This window comes from Amaranthus tricolor, chromosome 5 (assembly GCF_026212465.1).
Source record: "Amaranthus tricolor cultivar Red isolate AtriRed21 chromosome 5, ASM2621246v1, whole genome shotgun sequence".
In the NCBI taxonomy this organism is placed as follows: domain Eukaryota; kingdom Viridiplantae; phylum Streptophyta; class Magnoliopsida; order Caryophyllales; family Amaranthaceae; genus Amaranthus; species Amaranthus tricolor.
This window is the reverse complement of record NC_080051.1, coordinates 21,687,311-21,710,275: the sequence shown is the minus strand read 5'-3', so window position 1 is coordinate 21,710,275 and position 22,965 is coordinate 21,687,311. Positions and strand designations below refer to the sequence as shown.

General features: G+C 35.2%; 1 protein-coding gene across 1 annotated transcript; it reads right to left on the bottom strand.

Annotated features, from left to right (window-relative positions):
• Window positions 1-1,761: 1,761 nt before the first annotated feature.
• Window positions 1,762-22,558, bottom strand: LOC130813728 (myosin-17-like). The gene is made up of 39 exons (XM_057679582.1): window positions 22,192-22,558; window positions 20,664-20,792; window positions 17,659-17,802; window positions 17,393-17,538; window positions 17,099-17,255; window positions 16,939-16,997; window positions 16,649-16,808; window positions 16,415-16,564; window positions 16,195-16,331; window positions 15,976-16,122; window positions 15,782-15,883; window positions 14,549-14,606; window positions 14,351-14,452; window positions 14,161-14,198; window positions 13,912-14,038; window positions 13,644-13,814; window positions 12,848-12,979; window positions 12,599-12,708; window positions 12,309-12,369; window positions 11,129-11,306; window positions 10,433-10,638; window positions 10,174-10,293; window positions 10,002-10,100; window positions 9,691-9,912; window positions 9,179-9,318; window positions 8,101-8,218; window positions 7,965-8,015; window positions 7,802-7,873; window positions 7,157-7,327; window positions 6,539-6,697; window positions 6,229-6,429; window positions 4,158-4,295; window positions 4,010-4,080; window positions 3,819-3,918; window positions 3,425-3,481; window positions 3,272-3,328; window positions 3,090-3,170; window positions 2,344-2,426; window positions 1,762-2,259 (listed from the first exon to the last, which is right to left on the bottom strand). The coding sequence occupies exons 1-39, from the start codon at window positions 22,192-22,194 to the stop codon at window positions 2,136-2,138; spliced, it is 4,581 nt and encodes a 1,526-aa protein (XP_057535565.1). The 5' UTR covers window positions 22,195-22,558; the 3' UTR covers window positions 1,762-2,135.
• Window positions 22,559-22,965: the final 407 nt, after the last annotated feature.

Here is a 22,965-nt window from a genome sequence, read left to right as displayed (position 1 = left end):
GTTAAGGCTCAGGTCTTACTAATTCATCATTTCGAGTTCCGATCTAAGCCCAGAAAAATTCGAGTTAAACCGAATTATACTAGATATATACATAAAATATTTTGAAGAGGAAGAATGTTTGCGATTTGTATGTATATACATAGCTAGAGAGCATTATATTTCTTATTTCTAACACTAAAAAAAATTTGACTCAAATTTTTAAATTTAATAATTATTTGTTTGCTAAAATATTTCAAAATCTTCTATCTTTTAATTTATTTTTGGTATCGAAAATTGCATTTGATCTAACCGGTCTAAACTCGGATGGGATCGAGAAGTTATCGAGTTAGATCGAGATCGGATTGGACAGGAAACAAACCGGGGATCGATCTGGTCTCCGATCTTAACATATTTTGAAATTCGGTCTTTCGATCCGGATTTGGACCGGTGCACACCCCTACCTACCACCCCCACTGGCCCACCATTTAGGCCAAATCACTAGATTCCGATTAATTAACCTCCTAATGACCATTAACCATCACTGATTATGTTTGACTTTCTTTTTTTTTTTATTAAAATAGGAAAATTTCACCTACCACCCCCACACCCATTAGGGCCAATACCCTTTACACCACCTACTCCCTCCCCTCCACCACCTCCTGAACGTCTCCCCGACGACCCCTCTCTTAAGCGACTCCCCTTCCCTGTGAGTCACCTTCCAAGAGTTCTCTTCTCCCTCATTCATGCTCTCACCATATGTGATTCATGGCTAACTATATCTTTCTTTCTTTCTCCCTAAATCATCATGACTATCCCAAATCAGATTTTGGATCAATTTGGATACTTAAAATTATGATTCGGTCTGATCCAATCAAACAAGGTATCCATAAATTGGATATCCGGTTTATCCCAGATCAAATATTGAATATACGTTTGCTTTTGTTCACATAAATATTTAATCTCACTTCTCTTTTATTTCTTAAATCAAAATTATATTTTGTAATTCCAAAAAAAAAAAATATTTTTGGCAATATGATTGGGTCATCAAAAAAACAAAACTAATAAATAATTAATAAGCAAAATTGATAAAAAAAATTATAAGTTATGCAACTTAATTATAGTTAAAGATAGTAAATATTAGCATGTTTTAAAGTCTAAATAGAGTTTTTCTATCAAAAAATTAAAATATTGAAAAAGTTAAAATCGGAAATCTGGTTTCATTAAAATCCCAATGCGGTATTCGTTTTCAAAATGCAAGTAAATTATTAGATTTTTTGAACAGGATATCAAATATTTCGGATCAGATTATTTTTCACACCCATAGGTCTAGTTGCACATTTTGTGTGACTTGCCTCTTTTCAAAAAAATACTACCATTATATTTTTTGACATTTATCAAAAATTAATAAAAAAACTTAAAATTACATCTAGATCATTTTGAACAATCATATTGTTGAGTTTACGTTGAACAAGCTTTGAGTTTGATAAGTTGAGAAAAATTAAATATTTTTTGCAGGGCAAATTGAGACAATGATAAAGGTGGTGACAAATAAGAAGTGTGTTGTTTTAAACGATGCTTGTTTAACGTAAATTAAATTGCCGCATGTATTTCTGTTTTATTCTACAAGTGTGTTTTATCTACAAAAAGTCTTATACGGGACAGTCTCATGTAATTCTATTTATTTGCAGCCATTTATTTTCATATCCTTACTTCTTAATCAAGTAATAATAATAATATTATCATTCTACCTCAAATTTAATCAAATAATTATAATTAGATGACTTTAAAAAATAATATTTTAATTTCATCAAACGTGAATTTTTACAGCACCATTACAGCAAATAACACATGATATACATTGAGCCACCAGAAAAAAGGGGCTTTCTGCACTATTATGCAGCTAAAAACCCATTGTTTTGTGCATGCTTAATGCACACATTGTCCATCAAAACAAATATGTCGTGCCTGAAAAAAAAATAAAAGAACAAAAAAAAGATTGCAAAAAAAAAAAAAAAAAACAACCAAGACGGAATAAATATACGCCTAGGTGTGAATGTACAGGGATATACTTAGAATCTTCACAGCGACAATGTACAAGTGAATGTATCCTGCGCAGGTAATTAGAGCGGCAAGAGGAGTGATGATGGAATATTTAATCAATCGGAGCGTTGCAAGAGAAAAGCAAAGCCTGAATTTTCGCGAAGCAATGGTGGGGGATCGACATCAGCCAATTCGACTTGTTCCATAGACTTGGATATTTCATCGACTGAAAATGGAATGCTGCAGTAATTCATAGATCAAATCAAAGTCAGTCATCAGTTCATCTACTTCGCACGGTTTAAGATAGGTTTGAAACAATATTACCTCGAGTCATCATCTAGGAGGAACGAACTGCTTACAGAATTGTTTGATTCCTCTGTCATTTGGACTCTCATACTTGAAATAACCTACCCGGTTCACGAGATAGATTCAGTTCTAAAATGAGAAGACAACATTGAAAGTCGAAAACTAGGACATATTCAGTGTGTGAAGGTACATATGGTAAGTGGGGTTTTCGTAAATATTTAATAAAAAAACTATAATTCATAAAATCGGAGTACCGCCTTTCATAAAATTTGTACCGCCTAAAGACTCTTGTACCCTAGAAACTGGTTTTCACGGGTTTCACCACTTTAATTTTTCATTAGATCCTTCCCCTTATACATTATATCAAATGCATATTGCAAATGTACATTTAAGCAATGATATGCAGAACTCTAGTTTTCTTTCTAGCTCTTTGCTTTCGTCAAAAAAAAGAAATTTGGGAACTTAATCCATTTCTTATTTATATGAAGTTCTAAATGATGTTTGCTTTTAATCAGAAACCTCTATGTTTTTACAAGAGTAAGGTTGCGTAGTGGAATGCTGTTGGACTACCTTAATAAGAAAAAAAAAAAAAAAAAGCAAAACCCAATGAAACTAAAAAAGAAAGAAAAACCCAAAAGGTAGGCCCCACACATAAAAGTTTCTTGTTTATTTTTAAAACGAATGCATTAAATGTTTGGTCCTTCAGAATTTAATCACAGCTAGGAGAGAAAATCATAATCATAACAAATCTAAATTCTGATCACCTCTGCAGATACACTGTGTGTGCCATATTTGTCATCCCAATACATCGTACTGATGCGGTATAACTGCTGAATGCTGAGCGCCTGTGAGAAAATCGGACATTCGGAGTGAGTGAGAATATATAGAGATGCTTAAGTTATCAAAATGTTTATGCAAGAATATTAGGAAGTGAAATTTGACTTACAGGACACAAATCGTTCTTTATTTCGTTTAAGCTTTTCTTGGGCTTTTGGTGGATAACCTAGCCATTGTCAAAATAAAAAATTGCAATTAAGCAAGCTCCTAAGTACTAAAACAGTGAAGTAAAGAGATAAAGGAAAAGATTTATGAGACGGACCAAGAATCCAACTGCTTGTTTTATGTGCTTCAGTTCTTCCCATGCAGAACCCGCATACTGTTTAGAAACAAATGTGCTTAATTGCTTATCAATATCACAAGTAATGCTAGGTGTAAAACACTGGCCAAGACCCGTAATTAAAATCAGATAGGTTTTGGAGCAATTCGAGTTTGTCCAAACTCCTTTGTTTATTTCTCTTATTCAAATATTCCAAAAGCTATCCAAACATTACAAGGCTGGTTGTTTATATAGCCTAAGCCCAACAACAAATACTAAAAATAACAACTACCATAACTAACAAAACTGAAAGACTAACTAATAGTAAAATGTCAATAATGCCCTTGGACCCTTTGACCCAATTCATAACAGAGTATAAGAGAATAACTCGAATTACCTCCTCTGTCGCATCATGACACCATTGCTCTAGCTCAGCCAGACCCGCTTTAACATATTCCCCATTGCTAAATGAGCAGCACTCACGACGCAACAGAAGACTGAAGGCATGAAACAAAACATTAAATGATCAATCAAATTACTTTCCATTTCCAACAGAAATCATATGCATAAATATACAGAAAGGAATACCTATTGAAGAGCTGAACATTGATAAAACAAAATGTTTGTGTAAACACTTTGTGAATAAGAAATGGTGGAACCTGCAAAATTTCAATCAGGTAATGGTCAACTTTTACGCAATGAAGGTCAACTTCAATCTGAAAGCTCCTTCACTTACATAGTTTGCTCTCATAGTGTTCAGATAGTTATTTAGGCTTTTAACAATGTTCTGCCAGTGAGCAATCAATGCTTGTTGAGCAACTGCATTGGCCTGAGCACGTCCCTTCACTAGACTTCCCCGGGAATTTCTAGGTGCCTGCATGGAACAAAATTTGATCAATGTTCGAAATAAAACTAAAAAAAACAGGTGTCGTTCATAAAAAAAGCTACATGATGATCATAATGGCTCATGACTCGATCAATGCCAGAAATATAACTAAAATGAGTCGAGAACACTCAAGTCCAAAGGTGGTTGTTAAAGAAAGCAAGTGAAAGCAGCAAAAGACTCAAAAAATTAAGGGAAACGTCCAACATATTCCTCAAGTCCATGAGCTTATCCCAAGGTGAATCATCCAGGAGAAGGCAAAGGCGTTGAAACAAGTCAAATATAATCGTCCAAAATTTTCTACTAAATTAACACCGTTTAAAACTTTGAATGAATAGGAAAGTTAGTAGTCTATTAAAAGTTTTCATAAACGAAGCACCAAAGGGTCCAAGGCATGGGAAAGATGCGTCACGTATGAACATGAAAACAAAATGAGTTACAAAGAAGTAAATAACGCAAACATGCTACAAACTTCATTTGGACAACAGTATGGACGTCGAAAGGGGCCTTTGAAGTGGTGTCTTGGTGCATTCATAAGAGGTGGAGGTTACAGGATACATGGCTCATCATTCTTGCAATAAGTTGGATGATTGTCATCAAAGATTCATCAATAAGTTGTCATCCATGCAGCCATTACAAAGAGGGAAGGAATAATCATCACATTGATCACACAAAAAAAGAGTTACAACTCCCTATTAACCGGCCATTATGGATACTTTAATATGAGAGTGGCATTCGATTGAGCCACATCAAAGAAGAGCATGGGAAGCCGACACTTAACCATTATTATGATTTATGTTTACTTGTTTTGATCTTGTAACAAAGAATGTAACAGCATCCAATTAGTAGATGTACTAATTGGGAATAGGAGTCTAGTTTAGGAGCTTAGTAGTTAAAAGTCTAAGATTATTTTAAGTGATGGCATCTTATTTGGAAGGCCATAGGAAGCCATTAAGAGAGTTCTAATTGTGTTTTTAACCCATAGAAAGTTATAAGGGGTGTATTGAATAAGTTATAATTACTTTAGGAGTTACAATCCTCAGGGGCACTAAATGGACGTATGAAAAGCTCCTAGGATGTATAGTATCTACCTAAAGTCTTCTATAAATAAGAAACCAAGCTACTATAAAAAGTCAGACTTGATTAAAAAATAAAACTTGATTCTTTGTGCCAACTTTCTGTAAACACGACCTTCCACTTTGTGGTGCTTGTTGAAGCTTGAAGGACAAGGGTTAGAGATCAAGAGTTGCTCTGAAACCCCATGTTTTAGAATTTCTCTAAAGTGAGAGTAGCGTATCCTTTCATAGTTGCAATTTTGTGTAACTGAATACTACTTAAAGAACGATCTTAGGTCATTTCATCACCATTGCTAAGAGACCAATGGACAACAACGGGGATTACAGTGAAACAGGCAAAGTGCAGTAAATACTGTTGCTTTCATCAAAGGCTGATGCATGTGCATGAGAATACCAACATAGCCTTCAAAATTCCAAGATATAAAGTACTTTATTTGTTACTAAATCAATCAACTTTTGCGTGGGCATCTGAAACACTTTCGTGGAAAAGATCTAGCATTATCAACAATTTGTATCAACTATCGAACACTGTTCAACATTCACACTTTTATAACAGGAATTCAACTTTTAACATCAAGCAAAAGTTGTCTGCTCTGCTAGGTGAAAACACATGAAATGTAGTTTTCATCAGTAAATATTAGAGCAAAGTAAAAAAAGTCTCAGTAATTCAGACAACCAGACAAATTATACAACAGAGAGAATTTTATATCCTTTTTTTTGTGTCAATTAAAACAACATTAAATTTGTGGGCATTCTCAAAAAATAAAAATTGCAAAGCAAACAGTTGGTCAAATTACACCAGAACATGTAATTAAACTAGTTGTCTTCTGACAGTTAAGGCTGTTTACCTGGATGCATAGACCAAGCACTGGAGAAATCTCTTTTTTTAGATTATCTCTGATCATGCCATATATCTTTTCAAGGAAAGCAGTAAGTTGCTGTTTGAAAAGCAAAGCAGGATATTTCGCCTCAACTTGACGCAACTCTTCACCAAGAGCACGACCATTGAACAAAGAGAAGCCAGCACTCTGCGGAGAAGCGCGAAGTCCCTATATTTGGCAAAACATAAAAAAAATTGTATTGAACATTAAGGGAGTGAACAGCATAAATTTACTACCAAACTCATTGATGATGATCAAAGAAAGAGAAGCATCTTACCTGAGACACCCTACCAAATAAAGAAGCTGAAGAAGACGTTCTCCTTCGATGTGGAGTTAGACTAGCCGCTCCACTAGCTTTTAATGTACGTTGAAGCAACAACAGCAATGTGGCTGAATTAGATAACCAGTATGACAAGACATCATTGTTATCCTGGGTCTGCAGTACACACAATTCCAAACATCAGCAAAGCTATAAGGAAAAGGCAGTTTGGAGAAACAGGGAGCAATACAATCATATTTCATTCCCAGATCACAGAAAGAGAAATTGAAATCTGAAAGTGGCATTTGAATGCTCTATCAAGCTGTACTCTCTTAGTCTCTTTACAGCATACCATACTAGGTCACCTTATTTGGATGCCTCTCACAAGAATGCAGTGGTGCAGCCTAGACATTAACAAATTACAATGAGGCCAGAAGCCTGAGTGATTGATGAAAAACTTTTAACTTTTTCTAGTTAATTTATTGTTTTAAAATTTATATAGCAAGTACTCTAAATTTCTTTTTGGGAGAATCAAGTATTCATCACCACCACCACCAACAACAATACCATAGCCTTCATCCCAAAAGATTGATGTTAGCTACATGAACCAATATTAATAAACATGTGAGACCTAACCTCAATTGCTGCAGATATTGTTTGAATGATACGATCAAAAATATTTGTTCTTTCAACCTCAAATGATCGCCATTGAAGAAGAGATTTGTAGATCAAACATGCAGCAATAGGCCTGCCTTTTGAAAACCCAAGGTCTTGTGATATACACTTTATTAAAAGATCTTGGTTTTCCTGGAAACAAAACAAAATTCAAGCAGGATTAGAAAGTATGCTTAGTGACAAAAATACCAAAAAGAATACCTGCTGTCAATGTAAATAAAATATATAATACTCCCTCTGTTTTTTTTTTGGTAGACCATGGAATAATAGCTCAATAATGAAAGAAGAATCTTTAGTTAGTAGTTTCATATTTAATTGAGCAAATGAAAATGGCATAAACAAATAGAAATGGGAAAATATTTTATTTAAGTAAATATATAGAGTAATAACTTTTGTGAACAAAGAGAAACGAGTGAATATTTAATTAAAGTAAATGAAATGGAGTAATAATTTCTTGAACAAAGTGAAATGGGTGAACATTTTAGTAAAATTTAGTTATCTAAATATAAATTATTCGGAAGTAGACAAACATTTTGAAATGCTCATATTAGAAATGTGGACTATCAAAAAGGAACAGAGAGAGTGATTGATCTTATGTTTACTTACCAGTTGCTTCTCATTAAGGAATTTCTGGGGTTTAGCTTCACTCTCAGGAGTATACGGTACTGGAGCAAGCGCCTGATATACAACCAAAAAAACAGTGACATTAAATCAGCTGAGGCACCAAATCCATAGTCCCTGAAATGTCAGGTGTAGAATGTAATCTTACCGATACTCTTTTAATTTCTCCATCCACAACATTTCCATTTTCTGGAGTCCTCTGAAACATTAGGCACACAGCTAAATCAAGATACCATAAGCACTATACATATAAAGAAAATTTAGACTGTGCATGCCAAGAATACCAATATAATTGTTGTTTTGGGTCGCATGCCCAAAGCTTTGCCTGTTGGAGATATGGCTACTGCTTGTTGGCGAAGAACCTGGTTCTCAGATTCCAAATTAGAAACCTTTTCTTCAAGCCTGAACCACAAGAAACCACATAAATTTCTGAATTTCCCACTGAAAGAATGATCAGTAGTTAGGTATTTATACTTAGAGATACAACTAAAACCATGTCTTCGCTCACAGAATGACAGTGTGAGCACCAGAACATTTATTTCAGTTCCATAAGCTAAAGTTGAAAATAGTGGCTAGTAGAAACCTAAATGGTGAAACAGTGCTAAGCCATACTCTTTCTACAAAGCACAAAGCAAATATATTTTACTGAAGAAAGGTGTACTTCCACGAATGCATGTCCCTCAGAAAAGGCAAAATAAAAATTCAAAACATAGATGGGGAAATATAAAAGGAATAATTTAAAAGATATCAACAAACACAATAGACAATTGGGCATAGAAAATAGAGTATATTAACAACACAAAATGGTAGAGACCAAAGGTGAACAATTATTGCTAAAATAATTTAAGTGAAAAATGTTGACCTTTCAAAATCACATGCTTCCTAAAGATCTCAATTTCCTGTGCAACCTTTAGGTATCAAGAAATTGCATGCATTTGGTGACTATCTTCACTGATAAAAAAACTGGTTGTGAATATAGTAACTGTGTTCAGACAAAACATGCCATTAAGCAGTTCTTTCTACAGTGTCAACATTTTGGGACACACTCACAGCTAGAGCTTAGACATCTTATAATTCCATAGACAATTTCCCAAACAATAAAATATGACAATCAGCACTTGCTCAGCTATTTTAACTCCATTTGATATTGAAGCCTAATGGCAACAATCACAAGAACACTAGCAACACTCCACAATAAAAAAACAAGAAACATTAAGCAAAGATCTAAAAACACTATTTGAGAAGGTGGACATGCATCGCAGCACTTGTTCCCTGAAACCCCGTTGAAAAGATCACCCATACATGTTATCGAAGTCAATACAGAAACTGAACCAAGTAACATTTGAGAAGTCTCCTACACACCTTTGCATTGAATCTTGTAGCTGATTTGTTTTTTTCTCTGCCTCTTCTAGCTTCTTTATTAGTTCTTCATTTTTCGTCAACATTGCTGTATAAGATTGCTTCACCTCATCTTTTGACCGTGTCTCCGATTGCAGTAAAGCCTGAATAAGAACATGACAGTCTTAGAATAAGAGCTAATAGTGGTTGTTACTCAATGCTTTTAAATCAGAGGTTACGTAGCAGTGTTTTGCGAAACTGTAAGCTCAAAATCTGTTATAAAGCAGCCATTATTTTACAGAAAGCCTCATTTTAATTCCATGATTAAATGACATTATTTTACAATCTGATTATAAAATTCGCGGCTTTCCTTCAGGTAAGCACTAAAGGATTATATTAGATATAAATCAAGGATCAAAAGAGAATAACAAATGCCATATGTCACAAAATACAAGCTTCATGAATATCTACGGATTATGCAACAAAGTCATGAAACTGTTTTCTTCCAAAATATCTAGTTTGTTCGCCAAACTTACCTTGACCGTTTCAAGTTCAGTTGTTAACGAATCAATCTTTGCTGTATCCTGAATAAGAACAGGAGTTTCCTTAATTACAGGCGGTGCTTCTTCAATTGCTTTTCTAGCAGCCTCTCTTTCTTTAATCACCATAGTTTTAGCTTCTTCAAGTTGTAATCGCATGGCATGCAATGCATCCTGTAGCTGTGTAGTCTCTTGGGCTTTCGCCTCCTCAAGGTCAGTCTGCAAGACCGACATCCCAGAAATCATATGGAAAGTAATGAAACTATTATTAAATAATAAAGAATGAAAAAAAATTCCATATATAATACCCGCAAGCGCTTCTCAAGTTGCAAACGCCATGTCAATTCCTCTACACGTTTCTCAAGCTTATCTTTGGCTTCTTTAAGGGCGCCAGTTTCTCTTGCAGCCTAAACAAATAGAAAGCAAAAGTCAACAGTGGAATTCACAAAAAAAGCATCAGGCAGTCAAAGATGTTCAAACCATTTTAAGCTTTCTGAGCTCCTTTCTTGCAACTCTGCACCTCCATTCACACTGAGTAGCAATGGCAGCCTTGTAGAGTTTCTTGTAATAACCATAAGAATGGTGACAACGCCAATTGGCCTGAGGATCGGAGTGAAATTATTATTCTCATGAAATTATCACCAACTGTTACTTTAACTCACACAATCATTTAATTTAGAGAGATATTTCATTCGGTCCAGTATTTATTGAGCAATGCAGTACAAAACACCTAAAGTACCTGGATGTGGATGGCAGCTTTTGTCCGTTTCTTCAATCTAAATTCATTGCGTGCAGTCATTGTTCTTAATCCAGTCTGTAAGGTGATTGCAGATAAGCGTACAGCTAAATAAGCTTTTCTGGCTACATGCTGGCGGAACTTCGTCTGAATTCTTAGAGCTGAAGCCTCACGCCGCAATTGTTCATATTGGTTACAGGCCATTCTGTCTACACAGGCCACAAAGACATTTCCAGATGACATAAGTTGGCAAGACATTGAGGCAGAAACAAACAAAATTAACAACATGAAAATGACAGTGCTTTTGGGGCATATGACAAATATTCTGATGCAAGTTCCTCATCTCAACGGCACCAAATATTTTTCCTTTCCTAGTTTGAAACTAATTTGCGAGGCATACAGCTGATACAAGACCATAAATTTACAATGCGCACCACTCACCTCAAAAAGTAAAATTTTTACTAGATGATAAAATTAACAGACCGCATTCCCCCCCTCTCCCCCATGACCATCTGTCTCTTGACATAACTAACCATAAGTGAACTCCAAAAAGGAAATTTTTTGTTTTACATTCCAAATGATACTTCCTTCTTCAGTGCTTCAAGCAGAAGATCGAGCCATTAATAAGAAGCACTTATAATGGAAAAATGGCCACAACTATACAGAAAGCAAGCAATTTGCAAGAGTGAAGCAACATACATCGACACAAAGCCTGTAGCTGAATTGCAGATTCCCGGAGGTCCACAAAATCTCTGCGAGCAATATAAGTGCGAATCCTCCGCTGGATTCTTCTTGCAGCATTACCTAAGACCTCTGCCCTTCTAGCATCCAGTTCAGCCATCTGGCCCGCTCTGAGGAAAACTTTCGTCTTGCCTATCTGTGAGAGCCATGATACACATATGAATCAAAAATAATTGAACTACAACGCAGAATCTTTCCAAGCACAAGATATAACGAACAACAAGCTCAACTACAAAACATACACTAGACAGGAAACAGAAACTAGAGGACAACTCGAAGTCCAAGTGCTGATGAGGCAAATACTAATGCTTTACATCAGAAGAATACATAATACTTAACACCAACTAAAATACCCATTTCAATATTCCAACGGGGAAATACATGTAATTTTTCCTGGAATTAACAATTTTACCTTAGAAGAATACATAATACAGATCAGTGACTGAAATCCCATTCCAATGTTCCAACAGTGAAACACATGTGACTTTTCTTTGGATTTCAGACAATCAAAACCAGGATACTAATTGTATCAATGGTGGCAATTGTAGTAATGATCCTACACTTAATGGACGGTACATTGTTGTGCTGTTAACTAAAGGATCTAAATTGATGGAACAGGATTATTATATCAGTCTTGTATGACACATCACGCATATTAGTCTGATTCTGGACACGCCCAATCAAACAACACAAAAGAGTCCATTGTGGTACAGGAATCGAAAAATAATGTTTTAGCAGCTACAAAGCCATTATCGGCCTACAAGTTCCACATCTGCAATATTTTTATCCACAGGTAGAACAAGAAAGTAAAGCTATTTAAAATAAGAATCATTCCCTGTTTCCAGGAAAATTTTGGTATCTTACACCACTCAGACATTCTAACACGCAGCTGGTTCCTTTTACTTGGATAAGAAAATTTATGAAAATCTTTGCACACTCTTATCCAACCCAAAGGTCACTTCTGTAGTATGTGCCCCATCTTAGCCTCCTCGGTGCAAGTAGCATAGTTTTTATTGTTATGCAGAATAAACATAATGAAGCGCAATCAGTTTTTACTGCGCCACCCAAGAAAAAAGACTTCCAATTGAATTTTGCAACTATATAGTAGACAACCAGAAACTGTTTATTACAACATTACCTGGTATCCTTGCAGCCCCATTTTATCTAGAATCATCTGGCATGCAACCGTGTCATCATAACTACAAAGGGAAAAAAGGGAACTCATATGAAAATCATCTTGCGAACTTTATTATGATACTCATAATAGTAGCACATAACTGACACATAGAGAATATGCCATACTACCAAAAGAAAACAACAGTTACAGTACTAAGCAGTAAACCCAGACGAAAACATGATGCTGCCAAGTTCATTTGTTGAATAGAAAACATAAATACCAAGAGATAATAAGGATATGAAAAGACTTACTTTCCTTCCAGAGCTTCAGGTGCAAGGACACCGAAACGAAGAAGGAACTCATAGAATGACTTTCTGGTAGGATATCCAGCACAGCTTATTCTAATGGCCTCAAGGACACCCTGAATTTTCAAAGAAAATAAAGTAACTTCATCAGGTCTAATCGGAAGCATACTTCATTGACAGATAGAAGCAGTAAACTAATGTGATTAAAAACATCAAGACCTTGCCCCAACCCTAAAAAGTATAAATCATACTTACACCACAGCGTAGCTGTTGGATGACGTTCACATTTTCAAAAATGGCAGGCTTCAACGCATTATTTGGCTTCACACACCTTATATAATGAGGCTCAGTCCCACTTAATGTCTCCATCAAGGATTGAAGTTGCAGCTGTAATTCATAAGCTACGAATCAATGAGGTATTACTATATTTACAGTGAAAAAGATCACTTACAATCGAAACATTTGAAATTGATAAATGATAAATAAAACAAGAAGAAATAGCCATTAGAGCACCGAGTAATCAACTTAATGAATCATTCTAAAACAAATGACTACTGAGCACAAGTCAACAAATTAACATTGCATATGACAAAAAAGAAAATTCACCAAGCAAATAGCAATTAAAGCATATTTTATTTTGTGGCCCATCAGTTAAAAGATTTGAACTATCAGCCGTCAACAATACATTTGCTTATCAATCGAGTCAATAAACTCTATTTTGTTACATTTAAATCCCCAAACAACATTCCCCGACTCAATTCAGTACAATTCTGATCAAAATATTTGAAAGGTATCCGTGGCCGAAAAAGTGTCATATATCTGTATGAAAAGTATAATCACCATAAACACCAATATTTTACCAAGTAACGGTGTGAAAAACTGTTCTTGAAAGAACATAAAACCCTCATCAGAAAACTGTATCAAAATTATACTCTATTGGAACATGCAAAAGAATCTTGTATATTACCAACTAGCATAAATACTCACTTCTGACAGAAAATGGGTGCAATTACTCGCTAAATGCATGATAAAACATGCACAGGACACCGACCTTAAATCTTGATCCAATTGAAGAAAACTTGGATGATTTTGATGAGTCCTCTGGAAGTGGAGGAAAAAGTGCAGCGACAAAATCACACTTTGAGGCTGTCAGCAATGCTTGATGCTCTGCCACCACATAATCTTTATTTTTATCCAGAAACAGATCAGCTTGATACATAACCTACAACACCAGCAGAAAACTTCACCCGTCAGCCCCAGCAGGTGTTTCAACTAATATAAACCAGAAAAAGGATGTAAACACGGCCAAGAGACCTTACCTCCCCAGCATAGTGTGATATAGTAAAATCAGTCCGAGAAAGCTTTGGTTTTTTAAAGCGTTTATTTTTAGCAAAAGTCTGGTACAACTTCTGAGCAAATGTTTCATGTGTGGACTTGGGGAACATACTGCAACAATCAAAAGCATTACCCAGGATTCCGCATCATCAAAAGAGCACAGTAAAATTATTAACTTTTCATTACTAAAACTATATGATCAAAAGTGACAAGAGATGGAAATTCTATCATACCAGGCTTCATCAAGTAGGGAAATAATTCCTCCAGGTTTCTGTAGACATTAGAAGACTGCGTTTTCAGTAAAACTTACTCTAAACAAATAAACAGATACAATCCAATAATAGCCAACTTATATCTTATGTAGGGTGGAGAAGACTATCAGAATGACTCATCGCCATATTTTAAGAGGTAACCAAAACACACCTTCTCAATTAAATCTAACACATCCTGGTTATCAACAAATTCTATATAGCTCCAATCTATCTCCTCTTTGGAGTATTCTTCTTGCTCCATCTTGAAGACATGCTGCAAATATAAATTACATATGCATAACATTTTAACATTGTGTATGAAGAACATTAACCCGATTCATCCAACACAATGACAATAAGGTAGGCTAACCTGGTTGAAATGCTGCTGGAGTTTTTCATTTGTAAAATTGATGCAGAACTGCTCAAAGCTGTTTCACATTGAAAATTAATGAGCAACATAACAAATGTCAAAGAGGATAGGCTGACAGGAAATTTCTCCGCAGCTACGACTTCCCACTTTTTGCTCTCTCACTGTAAGTACGATCAGTACAGTTTTGGCCTCCACTAGATTGGGCTAAATGGATTGAGTGTAGAGCTGACTACGCTCAGAAAAGAGAGTTTTCAGACATCTTTACCTCATAGCAATTCTTAAGCAGTAATGTCTACAGAAAAGAAGGGTGTAGTACAGCTTGTCTAGTTTTGTCTCTTGTTTTTCATATTCTTCTCATTTTCTTTCTTGTTTGGTTAATATGAATACTATTTTATTTTCTAATAAAAAATATTTATAATTCAACCACCACAAAAGGAGAACGAGGGGAAGACTTGTTGGTCAAGCTCTAACATGAGATCAAACCAGGAGTCAGAAGCACACTCATCTGAGACTTGTTTACACAACTAGTTAGAGGAAAACAAAATACAAATGGGATAATTGAATACGTATAAAATATTGTCTACCTCATTTCTCCTAGCTACATTTTTTGAAATTCCACCATAAATGTCAATGAATTCGATGAAAAACAAGAAATGAATTCGCAAGAGCACCATCTCAGTGCTGACAGGTATATATTACAGAGATTGATTTTCCACAGCAACACCCTTTGGAATTTACAACAAATCCATCAAAAATTGGGGAAAACTACAGAAATAGAAAACTCCTATATCAAAACTCAATGGAGAAATGGGCATCAACTTCATAAGTCAGCTCCTCACAACAGGAAAAGAAACATTTATGAGACACATCCCACATCATAGAATATATTTAGGGGGTGTTTGGTAGGGGAATATAATATGTAATGGAAAGGAAAATGATAAAGAGGAGTAAGGGTAAGGGTATGGGTTGTAATTATATGTTGTTTGGTATGAAAATATAAGGGAAACATTTAATTGATCATAGAAAGGGAATTTGTTACTTGACATAAATGGGTGGTAACAAAGTAAGGGTATCTATTACCCTCAAGAAAGAGATTGGGTTAACCTAATATCATACCAAACAAATATGTGGAGTAATGGTAATTGAATCCCTTACTTAGTATTAAAAAGTTCATACCAAACACCCCTTAGTGGGTATCTTAAAAGCTATAAGAGAAGCATATGCCATAATCACCTGTTGAATTTGAAACTTTCAAAACCATAGATATCAAGAACCCCAATAATAGATTTTGAATTTGGATCCTGTCCAATTGAAATATTAATTTTTTCCACAATCCTGCAACATCAGAAAGCATTTAAATCAAAACATTCAGCAAAACCTTCAATTGCACAATAAAAAAAGAATTATTAGTAAGAATGTACTGATACCAGTCAAACAAGCGAGAGTATACTGTCTTAGCCAATGCATCCCTGCTTGCTAGAGCATTTACAGGATCAAGAGTTCTTGTAATGACTTCTTCTGGTGTCACCATGACACGTTTTATCAATGCATCTTCTAGGCTCTGAGCATCGCACCTACCCATGAATCCTGAATATTAGCAGGGTTCAACTAATTACAGGATGAAGGAAATAAGATTAACAATGTACCTAAAAAGTTCTGCTGTTGTATTGAGATGAAACCTAGAGTTCTCATCCTTGATAGCAGATGAATCTATCTCATCTCCCTTGACAAAATTGACATTACCAAGGTGAAGAATTGCAGCAACAACCCTGAAAATTGCCTCCTGAAGAAAATTTTTTTAGAATAAAAATCATGTTTCCCAATTGGCTAATCCCTATACACGTGCATGCAAAAGAAAATACTGACCTGTTCATCCTCGCTGATTCCAACTATATCCATAGCTCTCCTTAGTTCGAGATACTCATGAGCATCATTCACACCCTCCAGTTCATAACAACTCGATTGATTCAAATAATGGAATGATTTTGGGTTCCCCAACTTATATTTTTCGATTTCCTAAACACAAAAGTGACGATCATATTTCCGAATAGTAGCAGATATGAGAATAAGATAAATCCTGTAATAAAGAAAAAAAGTAACCTCAGTTGGTGCAGAACAGAGAAGATAGAAGCAATGGTAGTTCCTCTCAGGATCTGAAATTTGGCAAACACGTGACCTTTCAAGAAGATAAGTTCTGATTGCAGCCCCTGATATCCTTCCGTTCTTGTCAAACTGGATTTCAACAAATTTACCGAACCGACTAGAGTATCATGGATGAAGTGAATGAGCAGATAAGAAACGTGGAGAAAAAGTATCTTAAAATTATTGACAGCAAGACCGTTTACTGTAACGAGCAAATCCGAATCCCAAAATTTAGAATTTAACTGTACCTGGAATTGTTGTTTCTAACAGTTTTTGCATTACCAAATGCTTCCAGCACTGGATTTGACTGTTTCAGTAATAAGCAAAAGTGTCAATGTGGCCGTTATATGCGATAAAAAAAACATTAACTGGAGAGAGGCAACCAGGGAAAAACATTATTTCATTTACCTCCAGAACTTGTTGCTCAACAGTTCTTCCCTCTACCCCGGATCGCCCACCCAAGTAAGCTAGATATCTCATAAGCATCTTTGTTGTCTCTGTTTTACCAGCACCACTCTCTCCACTAACCAGAATTGAATTACTCCTTCCCTCATTGATCATTGCCCTAGATTACCCATTAATGATCAAATCAGCTATCTAACAAATAAAGCAAGCAACCAATGTATGTATTCTCCCTCAAACCTCCCCACCTCCAAAAAGGGGAGAAAAGTGTGTATAGTAACTGAAGGAAGGAGAACAAACCTGTAGGCAACATCACCAATCGCAAAAACATGAGGACTCAACTCCCCTAGACTTGCTCCTTTATATTGTTGCATCATGTGTGTATCATACAAATGAGGAAGTCTTTGAAAGGGATTCACAGCAATGAGGATATTGCCAGTATATGTCTGAAAAAATCTTTATTAGTATTCCATCTCTTATTTCTCTCGACTTTGTCAAAGTTCATAATTTGTTCCACTTTTTCAACCAAAAACATAGGCAGAACCAAAAGGAGTGGTCATACTTACATATATTTCATTTAATTCATATCTTGTAGCCAGGTTTTGTAAGACACCAGGTTCATGTAAATACGAAAGTCGTGTCATGTCATCAACTCCTGCAGGTGGGGCTTCCGTGTCTTTCGGAAACACTTTAGAAATCTTGGTGATAACCTAAATTCAAAAAAAAAGTCACAATTTCAGATTTGAACCAATAAAATGGCGGATATGAAGCTTCCATAACAAAGGAAAATTTCGAAAAAGTTAATGTAATACTTCCATAGAAAACATAGCTAAATTGCAATTTGGAGACGAAAATCGATAAGGCAGCATTTTGTGTTTGTTGTGCAGAACAATATTGACATTTATTCACAAAACATCGACTCGTAGCAATCCATGCTTTCTGATCAAAATAAGCTTCAGATGAATTCTAAACTTTTATGTCCCTTATTTCGATGGGGCCAAATTATATAGTTCTTTGGTTTTTGATTACAATAGACTAGTAAAATGACTCTGCAAATCAAGTGCAATTTTTATTCATGTGAAGTTGTACATGGTTTTTGCTACCAAGGGTCAATTGGAAACAACATTTTTGTTAGTTTTATCACTAACAAGGGTTAGTTTGTGTAAATTTGACCCCCTTGAACCCGACCCTAGACGAGAGCCACTTAATAGCGTCGGGGTAATGAAATGTTGTTGTTGATGAAAGCTAAATTTCTAAACAACTTACAGAACTCATTGATAGAATTTAGAAAAAAGGATGGATAAATGACTATCACAAAGCAGCTTGCTTTAACCACATGGAAGCATCTAAGGAGCCATTTAACTATTTAAGCAAGTTGCTTAGTTTACAAAAAAAAATTTTAAAAAAATAAAAAATCAGGACACACCCTGAGGCTACACTGGAGCTACGCCTCACCTCAGCACACATCTTCGAATAAGGCACAAAGCCACAAAACATGACTTTTTGGAAGACAAAACAGCTTAACTCCACCTCAATAGCCTGACCTTGCCTCGTGGAATTGCCTCAACTGAGCTCTTTGGAGACACTGCCCATTATTGAGGCTTGGACCTGAGGCTTTAACTAATCTTATTTTCTCCAGATTTCCCTTTATGAAACAGAAGTTTTATGTGAAGATGAGTCAAATATGTCTTAGTGAAATGAATAGCTCAACATGTTTTACTCCCAAAATCCATTTTGCACAACTCAAGAGAGTAAGAAGAACCATAGATGAAGCTTCTATGCTCCGGAATTTCCCAGGTTTCAGGACTTACTATGATAAAAACACGATCTAAGTTCTTAAGCATGCAATAAATTTCCAGAAATGTTGGTAAGAATAATTTTCCATATATATTTAACGTTTTTCAGGGGAAAGGTTTGACCTAGGGAACAACAAAATCTCACACAAAAAGGAAAGTCCAGAATTTTTATTCAAGGAATACTATGATATTCTTCACAATAAATATCTGATTAAGTTTTGAGATAGCCCATTGACGGGATTGAGACAAGTTCTTGACAGATGTTAAAAACGTATTGTTCAAATAAACCGGTAAACAGCTCAAGTTAAATAATCTATGAACAGAATTTTGGAATTAAGACTTTGACATCAATATTATATAAAGCAACAACGGTAACTGGAACATTGTCTGTAGTTCAATCAAAACAGATGGCTCAGATGATTAATCATAAAAAAGCAGGTGGTACATATTGCTTAAGATGATTAAATAAGACTTTGATTTGTGGAACTCCTGCTTCAGTTAGCTGCACAAACATGGATTGTTGACATCTTCAGAACAAATTAAATTATAGGTACTCATTTGGTAACAATATGTCGCACATTCAGTTTCCCTGCTTAAAATTAATGGCAAACAACTCCATACAAGGTAATGTATTTGCGTTTTAAGCGACCCTTTAGTCAAATAATATTGATAGCAAGCGCAAAAGGGAGCAAAATAATAGTGTTTTGTGAGATAAAATATCTCATTGCAGGCCATCAAGTGTGTATCATAAGGAGTAACAGCCTTTTAGTAATATTTACTCTCCTGTCCTTGGGTTTTGTCTCACTTATTTGGGAACCAAATGAGGGTAAACTTGTTGGCGAAAAGATTGATAAAATTGACTTCAAGAATGGTGAAAAAAGAAGGTTTTGATAAAATTGTAAATTGCAGTAAAAATATTTGAAAATTTGAAGATGATTTATCGTGGAATAGGTAGAGGTTTTTATCAATTAACCCCCAGGGTCCCATTTGGTCACATGAGGTCTACTGGCATCATACATGGCTCCAGAATGATCATGGATGGATTAATGTAAAGAGCTATACAAGAATTTCAGTGAAAGAGTCATGAAGCTTTACTCCAGAGCTATCACAAGATGGTTCTGAGAAGTCACACATAACTATAAGGAGCCGAATGAGGAACCAGATGAAAAACTTACACGGATATGAATTCTAAGTTAGGGTGTGGGTGTCAGAATCAGCCAAGCAGCCTACACTGGTCCCCATGGAGCATAGTGTAAAAACAAGGCCGCATCACATCGCATCGGTCACGTTGTAAAGGTTTTCAAAACAAACAAACCGTTATTTCCCGCGCTATAAAGGTGTAAAAAACCGCATTTTGGGAAGTTTCAAGGTATATCTAATGATTCGACTAATATTTAAACGTTACGATAGTCGCATCACTCTTGTTACCGTATCACCGTTCGTTGTCGCGATCACGACCGTTACCATGTTTTTAATACTATGCCAAGGAGTACTAAAGCCATTCTTACCCAAGATTGAAATAGATACAATAGGAAACAAATTTACATAGAAAACTTTGATTTATTACCATCCTAGTTCCAAAGACAAAAGAAAATCTATTTGATATAAACATAATTCATGGAAATTTGGAAATCTAACTCTTAAAAATATTTCAATCCTCAACGGAAACTAACAAAGAAATATGGTTAGCGTAATTCCAAAATTAGTTGTCATACAACACATCAAAATTTGCCAAAATGCTTACCATACTAAAAGCTCCAAGTAAAATGACTTACTGTTTTTCCGGATGTAGTCCGGACATGAACGTCGTCACCACTGATTCGAATAACTTCTCCATCAATCCAGGCTAACTTAGAGTCTTCCACCCATACATGTGAGCCTATAATTATATTCACTGATGTAGCCTACAAGAGACCAACACATTTTTGGATAAGCACATTTAGCACAAATGAGAAGCTAAAACTTTGACCTATTTCGTCAAAAATACTTCAAAACACCAATGGTGCCTTCAAACTAACATAATTCTCCATCCCATAAAATTTTTAAGAATTTCCGCTTTTAGCCATCCATAATATAAGCAAGAATCATACATCGGTTTTTCATATGTGAATAAAGATCTAATGAGACAAACCAATAAACAAAGTGTTACATATATCTGTATTTTCAAAGTGCTACCGCACTTATGAGAAAAAGGGTCGCAAAAGATTTTTTATTTTTTAAACAAAAACAACCAATCACTTTCAATAAAAAGCCAATCATAATTCTGAAACCAACAAATGGATTGTAAATGGTTAAATCAAACAAAGACGAAACTACTCTATGCTCTGAGATCAATTAAAAACACAGAAACGACTCTATGCACCGACAAAATAACTCAATTCAACTAGTGAGATATCCGTCACTAACCATGTCATGTTCCACTCAAGTCAAGACTTAAAAACAACCCCAAGCACTCATAAGCACAATAGCATGAACACACACTAAAACCCTACAGCTAGGTGAACTGCATATCCAAACTCAAATATCATTGTTCATGATGGATGTTAATAGTCATGCGCCCGTACAACATTCCACACCCATGACCCAACACCGTTGGCTGCTCCGGATTTAAACGATTGAAAATATGTATGCAAAGGATTGAGGAAGAGCATGGCAAGCTCCCGAACCTCAATTATATTTCCATGTCGAAGTTTGATATAGGGCCATGAACTCATTCAAATCACAAAGAGGAATAACCACAACGAAACTTTATTAAGAAAATAGGTGTTCTAAGCACACACAAAATGAAGTACATTTGAACATCCTTTTTGCCCGTATTCCCCATTTCACTAAAAATGTGCCAAATCCTGACAAATTCCTCCCATTTTATAAACCCTTACTAAAAGTTAACCAAGAAAACAGCTGATAAGTGATACCCAGTACTCAAATATACACCCTTATTCAGCAAACCATATGAATTGTTAAGCCCCTATAATAGCATAAAAACCCAATTCCAATCATCTAATCCTTCTGTACAATATAGCAAATGCATTTGAACCCAACAATGAACTAAATTCAAACTTGAAATTAAAAACTAAACAAAACCTCAACTTTCAAAAACACACACTTAACACAAATTATCTAACAAACTACAAAATGCAAAATCGAGTAAAACGAAAATATCAAAATAATAAAATACACAAACACAAGCATACCCTATTATAAACCCAACAAGTTAATCAATCATATGAACTCAATAACCCACAATATAATTCATTAAATCCCTAAAACACAAACCAAAAAACGATAAAGCAAGAAATTTACCATCTGGGTTATGCTAATAATTCGATCTTTTTCGCTTCAAGTTTCAACTTATCCAAAACCCACCAAATTGAAATGAAATTTCAATCTCTTACTTCCCCGAAGTTGTGGGACCCACCAACCAAGTTAGCTTGCTCAAGTAAAAACCAGCAAGCCAAGGCTGTAGATCAGCACAGAGGAGACTACCCACTTGTTTAATTTCCAAGTTTCTTGACAGAAATAGCAACAATAAATTTTGTAATTGAAAGAACAAGAAAGCAAGAACAGCTTATTTTTGCTTATAGAAATAAATTTTGAAAATTGAAAAATGGTTCTTTTCAAAACATTAAAAGTTCATTTCTTTATTAATAGCTGAATATTTTTTAAAAAATAAAATCCAAAATTATGCTGCGGTTTTAGTTTGGTTTCTCTCTCTTGGGAATCTCTAGTCAGCTAGGAGACCAAAAGTGGGGACGCTAATACACAAATTAATACGGTCATACGACAATTAAAAAACGACATTAGAGCGTAATTATTGTGACTAATTACCCTCTTATTAACATTTACTGTAAATCTTTTTTATTTGAAAAAAAAAATGATAGAGTACTCCAAAATTGGAAAGGTCTGAATTGGGCTTAAAGTTGAGATTTACCTCCATTTGAGTCATTAGGTCAGGTGTTTTAAGTCGGTTAAAAATCGAGTCTTGTGTCTATATTGATTTTTACATGAAAGTAAATTTTTTTAAGTCAGGTCAAATCGAATTCGATTATAAGATCGGATGAATATCGAGTCATCAAG

What these genes read in the sequence shown, in the direction of transcription:
- LOC130813728 (XM_057679582.1), bottom strand. An exon ending in AACTTGAGAAGCGCTTGCGG is followed by an intron (nt 9,913 to 10,001) that starts GTATTATATATG and finishes TCGGTCTTGCAG; the next exon opens with ACTGACCTTGAGGAGGCGAA. An exon ending in TGCTTGGTCTATGCATCCAG is followed by an intron (nt 4,296 to 6,228) that starts GTAAACAGCCTT and finishes TGTTCCATGCAG; the next exon opens with GCACCTAGAAATTCCCGGGG.